The sequence below is a fragment of the Lactuca virosa genome, chromosome 1, assembly GCF_052849685.1.
Source record: "Lactuca virosa cultivar CGN04683 chromosome 1, Lactuca_virosa_CGN04683_v6, whole genome shotgun sequence".
Taxonomy (NCBI): Eukaryota; Viridiplantae; Streptophyta; class Magnoliopsida; order Asterales; family Asteraceae; genus Lactuca; species Lactuca virosa.
The window spans coordinates 221,266,629-221,273,490 of NC_136426.1; the positions used below are offsets into that span (position 1 = coordinate 221,266,629).

Sequence of the window (6,862 nt, forward strand, 5' to 3'; positions counted from 1 at the left end):
TTAAATTTTGAAATCTGAAATTTATAATTAATAGGTTGACAAGGGACATGATAGATGATATATAATATTAATGAGAAGTTCTAATAGTATGACAATTGTCAATACGAGAATAAAATTATTCATTTATAAGAATAAGAATAAGATAAGAATAGGAAGATTTGTTTGGAAATCTTTCATTTGTTCAATTTCTTTCAAAAATATTCCGAGCTCTAGTAAAAGTACCAGGGGTCGAACTGATACAATTAAACCATGAGGGGTCCAGATGCAATTATAAGAAAATCCGCTTTAAATTTACATCCGCCTTCGAAGTGACTTTTGCGGCCAACCGTTCTCTCCGTCGAGGGCTCAATTCAACCACAGATTTGCTCCACGTAAAACCCTAACTCCTTATTATCAATTCCTGTTCAGTTGTTCATTATCTTTGTTTTTCAGTATCTTCCATGGTTCGATAATCCTTTCCTTTTGTTTAGTGCTCCACATATATTCCGTGAAACTTGCAACGATTCCCTTACTGTGATGTGCAAATTTGATGCTTTCGATTTTTGTCTGCTAGGATTCCCTACTTTGTGCTAATTGGTTTCATTGAATGAGGGTTGGAACTTTTAAGGCTTAGTGTATTTCAATAATGTTTATGCTAAATGCATGAGATTTGTGGAATTGATTGCCTTTTACTAGGAATTGGATTATGTTTTAGCAGAGTTTAAGGTAATTGTTAATGAATTTATAGCAAATCACAAGTGTTAATCATAAATTCATGATGAAAAGTTTCAATTTAGACGAATCTCTTTGTAGTAGGAGTTGATACCTAATTAGTCTGTTCTTCGCTTCTTGCTGATATTCATTTCTCCCTCCAAACTCAAGAAGCATTTTCAGGTGATACGTAGAAGGCCAGTACTTTATCAGTTCAAAACGAACATAGATTACCTAATAAGTATGCCAAATTATTGGAAAGCTAATTGATTATCAAATTTAAAATTTCAAATTAGCATGTTTGACCTATAAGGAAGCCGCATCTATTTCCTGGAGTAGAAGGAATAGTTGATGTTAATTTTAAATAGTTAGGTTTAGAGAGAAGTCACAAACCCTGTTTCCATAAAATAAAAAACCACAAAGCTGCTATTAGGAAATCCTTGTTAATCCTAGTTTCATCCAATTGATAGGTTCATGAAAGAGGGATGATGAAGTCTGCTGGACATGCTTTGCTTTCTTCTTTTACACCTCCTTATATTTTCCCCAAAAATAACTATCGCAGATTCCCTCCAAATTTACTTTGTGGAACTTCATCTTCTAAATCAAGGAAGTTATACGCATACCAACAAAACCATCATTCACATCCAAAATCTTCAATGGTTGTGGAACAGTATTTACCTCCTTGGTTCAGGTAAATATAAAATATCTGTAAAATGTTTAATGTTACATGTTAAAAGTTCATTTTTTTTCTCTGTGGTTTGAAATTTTGAATGATTTCCTTGTTTTACAGTGTTGCCCCAATGATGGAATGGACAGATAATCATTATAGAACTATGGCCCGCCTTGTAACTAAACATGCATGGCTCTATACAGAAATGCTTGCTGCAGAAACAATTGTTTATCAGGAGAAGAATTTGGTAAACAAGTTATTTAAATGGACTTATATTTGCTCAAATAATGTATATGAAGATTGAAGATTATATTTGTTCCTTTTGACTTATGTTTCTTTTTGATTGCTCAGGACAGATTTCTAGCTTTTTCTCCAGAACAACATCCGATTGTTCTTCAAATTGGTGGAAATAACTTGGAAAATCTTGCAAAAGCAACTCGACTAGCAAACAGATATGGCTATGATGAAATTAACTTAAAGTGAGTTCTTATTCATAACACATCTCCTTTTAGGCTATTTCAAGTGATGAAAATTTGAAAATGAGGAGGGTATTTATGTCTTTTGCACAAGAGCTATGCTGAAATTTGTTTTGTTTTTGTTAGTTGTGGATGCCCTAGTCCAAAGGTAGCAGGACATGGTTGTTTTGGTGTTCGTCTTATGCTTGATCCAAAGGTTTGTGAAAGATTTTCTTGGATGCATGCTTCTTTGAACAATGTAGAAGTAGAACACATGTTTTTATTTTTTATTTTGTATTTATTTGTTAATTTGATTAGGTTAATTTTTGCAAGGGAAGTTTGTTGCTGAGGCTATGTGTGTGATTGCTGCTAATACGGATGCTCCAGTTAGTGTTAAATGTCGTATTGGTGTTGATGATCATGATTCATATGAACAACTCTGTAAGTTTATTTTTTATTTTTATTTTTTTTTCATCCATTCCTCCCGTTTGTTTTATAAAAATTTCTTTAAGATATACAGTTGAAGAAGTTGCATATAGACATATTTCATGTTCTGTTGGAATTTGTATTATGTATTTAACAAATAAACAAGTTTATGTTTATCATTTGAAAGTTTTTATATTCGAATTGATTTTTTAATAATCAAAGAATATTGATTATGTAATGTTTTTATTTTTTTTATCTTCCTATCCACTAAGTAATGTTATATTCAAATATAGAAATGAAGTTGTATTTGTATTTTGTACATACTTGATACTTCATAAAATAATATTAGAAAAATGTATTTTGTAAAATAAAAAGTTGGATAAAATAGAATACCATGAAATTTTCTTATGGAACTATGGAAAAAAAATATTTTGAAGTTATATTTAAACATATCGAAAAAAGAAAAATTATCTGTAGTTTTAAATATTCTTAAAAATAGTATCGGTGTAACTTTTGGAATTTAATCATATATAAGATGTATGTAGACGCATTAATATTTTTACGACTTTTTTATATTTACATTTGCTATTTTTGTCATCTTTTGTTATTTTGATTTTTTTTTTTTTTATTTGCAGGTGATTTTATATATAAAGTTTCTTCTCAATCGCCAACTAGGCATTTCATAATACATTCAAGAAAGGCATTACTTAATGGCATTAGCCCTGCTGATAATCGCAAAATTCCTCCTTTGAAGTATGTAAATTAAATGACGATTTCATTTCATTTTATTTATTTAGATAATAAAAAATAAATTTTACCACATCTTCTTCCATGTTTTTATAATTATATTTCATGCAGATATGAGTACTTCTACGCCCTCCTTCGCGACTTTCCAGACCTCCGGTTTACAATTAATGGAGGCATAAATAGCATCGATGAGGTAAGCATTCATTTACTTTTATCTTTTTCATAGAAAATACTAATCTCTTTTTTTTTTCCTTATTAAAAAATAAAACAAATGTAAAAATATTTATATTTGACCTTCTTTTCTTGATATTAAATTTACTAGGTACGCGCAGCACAACAAGAAGGAGCTCATGGTGTTATGGTTGGTCGTGCTGCCTATCACAAGTACAAAATATAACCACTCATTATTATTATTATTATTATTATTATATTATTTATTATTTTTGTTTTTAGAAAAAAAGAAACACACATATATAGCTTACCCTATTATGTCCATTAAGGTTGTGTTTGACGCACCACAGCTAGCTGATAAGCCAACTTATTTTTTAAGCTTTTATAAATTGTCAGGTTTGGCAAACCAAAAAGTAGCTGATAAGCTAGCTTTTTAAAAAGCTACTTTTTAGGAGCTTTTCTAAATTTTTCGAATGTACCCTTCATTAATTATAAAAAACATATTTTTCTAAATGTCATTTTATATCTTTCAGCTAGTTTTTACCTAACGTCATTTTTTGTCAGCTAGCTTTTCAGCTATCAGTTAGTCTGCCAAACATAGCCTAAGTAATTAAAAAAACATGATATTTGAGTTTGACTAATTGACTAATTGACTTATGGTGTGCGATTTTTTTTGACAGTTCATGGTCCATGTTAGGGAATGTTGACACTGCAATATATGGGGCCCCACCTAGCGGTGTCACTCGTCGTCAGGTTTGCATAAAATAGCAATATACTTTTATCGTTTCTATATTTTCTTTAATCAGTAAAAAAATTGCTATTATGGGTAAAAATGGAAAGTACATTGCCTTCATTTTTGATATATAAAAATAAAATATGGGTGATATCTTGTTGTAGGTGTTGGAGAAGTATCAGGTGTATGCAGATTCAGTCATAGGAATGTATGGAAATAGTAAACCAAGTCTCCGTGATTTGGTTAAGGTAAAAAAAAAAATTATTTCCTTCTTTCTGAGTAAATTACAATTTTGTCCTTCCTCGGTATATCTTTCTTTCTTTTTATGGATATGGTAGAGAAGTTCCATTTTTTGTTTTTTATTTCCGTTCCGTTTATCATCCTTGTTAACATCGTAACCGTTAATTTCATGAAAATGACCATTTTGCCCTTGTCTTCTTCATGTTTTAAATCAAACCAAATTCAACCAGAGCCCCACAGAAGCGACACCTAAAATTAAAAGAAAACAAAACAAAACTGAAACTCGAATACCAAATTATCATGAACCTTGTTACCTGTGTATCATATCTATAAAAAAGGTAATTTGGGGATGAAAATAGCAATGTACTTTATTTATTTTATTTGTTGATTTGTGTAGCCTTTATATGGACTATTTTGGGGGGAGCCAGGAAATGGTGTGTGGAAGCGCAATGCGGATTCTGCTTTCCATCAATGCAAGGCAAGTACATTTTTTATTTTAGTAAATAAGAAATAAAAAAATCTACCCAAAAAATTACAATTTTTAACATCACTTCAACATGAGGGTGAAACAGTCATTTATTCATATATTCAGACAATTAAAATATGGTGAAACCACCTTTACGTATATAATACACAAATAGACATTCAACTACTTTATCCATACATAACCGTATATATAATACTCTCATAAATCCATTAACAGGAAAATAGTTATTGATTTGCATTTGCTAATTGCTATTAATTATGTTTGTAGACATTCAAATCTCTGATGGAGGAGACTATAATGGCAATTCCTGATTCAGTATTGGATTCACCCATTGTTGCTTCATCATCTACAACTCGTGTAGATAAATTTCTTGATTCCAAGAATTTGCTACCATTGCCTTATACACCCAAGGAACAAGAACAAGAACATGAGTTGTTGTATGCTTAGGGGTTATGTGATAACTTCTTAATGGAACCATTAAGAGGTTGAAGTCATTGGACACTAAATGGTTTAGTTTTATCGAACAATCTCTTAGTTTGTGATCACATTACAAATTTTTGTTCCATAACCTTATACTTGTGCACTAGTTGAAATTCTTTAGGGAGAGAGATCCAATATCTCTTATAAACTATATACAATATACACCCAAGAAAATTGAACAACTTGGAATGTTAATCCCTTAGAAATCATATTTGTTGCATGCTTCTTGTGGATTTAACTCGTAAGGCCTCGATTGTTGAGATGTGATTGCAACCAAATGCACATATGCAAAGACACAAATAAGAAAAAAATAAAAATAAAGAAAGCACATGCCACATGTACACGTGTCATAAAAATCCATGAAAATGTATAGACATGGACATATAAATAGCAATGTAATACACAAGTATATGAAAGTGCGATAGATCATAAATGAACTTGCAATTATATTCTTTTGCTTTTTAGTTTAGGTATCGTACTTTCAAAAACCAAGACGAAGAATCTTGAAAAATACACATTTTTAGGGGTGTGATAATTGGGAAACTTTATAATTCTTTTAGGCATAATAGATACTTTCATAACACATAAACACTAACAAAGATATTAATCAATTGATCTTACCATGTAAGTGCTACAACCTTGAGAATGAGGAAGAACGAAGGGTATCGAAAGAAACAGCAAATTGATTAATGATTACAGAAAGAAGCAATGATTTGAGTATTTACTGTATGAAAATAAGGAGCAATGGAAAATGTACTGAATGTAACTTATTCCTATGAGTAATTAATTATAATGATTTTGAGTAATTACTATTGTTTGTTACACATAACTTGCAAAATGTGACATTATATGCTCAAATGTGTATACCATAAGTTGGTATTATTTGGTAAATTGGTATTTGTTTGTTTCTTTAGAAAAAGATAAATTTAGCTTAATTTTTTAATTATTTACCAATAAATAGCCATTTTTTATTTTTACTTTTTTTTAATGACATATAGCAATCAAAATCATAGTTGAGCCTTCATAGGTTGTGATTTCGGTTTTGTTTAGTTTTTACTTTTTGTCAACTTTGAACCTTCGTATCTTCCTTATACAAACTTGATTGATCTAATTTTTTTTCATTATGCTTTTGAAGTAAGGGCTTTCCATTGATATATTACCATCGATATTTTTAGGAAGTCACCATTTCAAAGCTGCAAAGTAGGCCTCTCGAGATTTTGGAACATTTTTTGACTTGGAGTTTTTTCTTATTTTTTCGATGTTCGTTAAAATGTTTTTCCTAACTTCAAACGCCCATAACTATTTCATAGAAACTCGAATTTAGTCGATTTTTTATATATGGATTCATCATCATGTCTAATACAACTTTCACTAAGAAAGTTACTGTAGATATGCTCTGCATCTAGAGTTCTAAATCTCCAAACTACGCTATTTAGTAATTTTTGAACTTTTCAAAAAATCTCCATTTTTAACATAAGCTTTAACGAAACATTCCCATTCTTTTCAAACTGTTTATATACTTTAATAATAACTTATGAAACTTAATCCATGCATTCATTTTTGAATTGAATTAATACCTTAAAAACCATTATTTATACATCATCGTTTCGATTTAACCCCAACTTTATTTTCTGTTATTCATTTGCTATTATATTTTATAAAATGTTTCATTTTCGGGCCCTTGACCGGTCACCAACAAGTCATGATGACGTCTCGGTTTTGCATTTAGCCCCAACATTTACGTATAAATTTGCATTTAACCC

General features: G+C 30.2%; 1 protein-coding gene across 5 annotated transcripts; it reads left to right on the top strand.

The window, feature by feature from the left end:
• Positions 1-272: 272 nt before the first annotated feature.
• On the top strand, positions 273-5,337 carry LOC145164919 (Aldolase-type TIM barrel family protein). Of its 5 annotated transcripts, none has more exons than XM_079083584.1 (13): positions 273-371; positions 1,161-1,381; positions 1,481-1,607; positions 1,712-1,839; positions 1,963-2,032; positions 2,154-2,256; positions 2,877-2,994; positions 3,100-3,181; positions 3,311-3,372; positions 3,840-3,912; positions 4,057-4,140; positions 4,530-4,610; positions 4,887-5,337. In XM_079083584.1, the coding sequence occupies exons 2-13, from the start codon at positions 1,176-1,178 to the stop codon at positions 5,064-5,066; spliced, it is 1,314 nt and encodes a 437-aa protein (XP_078939710.1). In that variant the 5' UTR covers positions 273-371; positions 1,161-1,175; the 3' UTR covers positions 5,067-5,337. The 5 variants fall into 5 exon arrangements, with proteins under 5 accessions (XP_078939710.1, XP_078939714.1, XP_078939707.1 ...); XM_079083588.1 differs by having other exon boundaries at positions 1,253-1,381; XM_079083581.1 differs by lacking the exon at positions 273-371 and adding an exon at positions 396-443.
• The last annotated feature ends 1,525 nt before the right edge of the window (positions 5,338-6,862 follow it).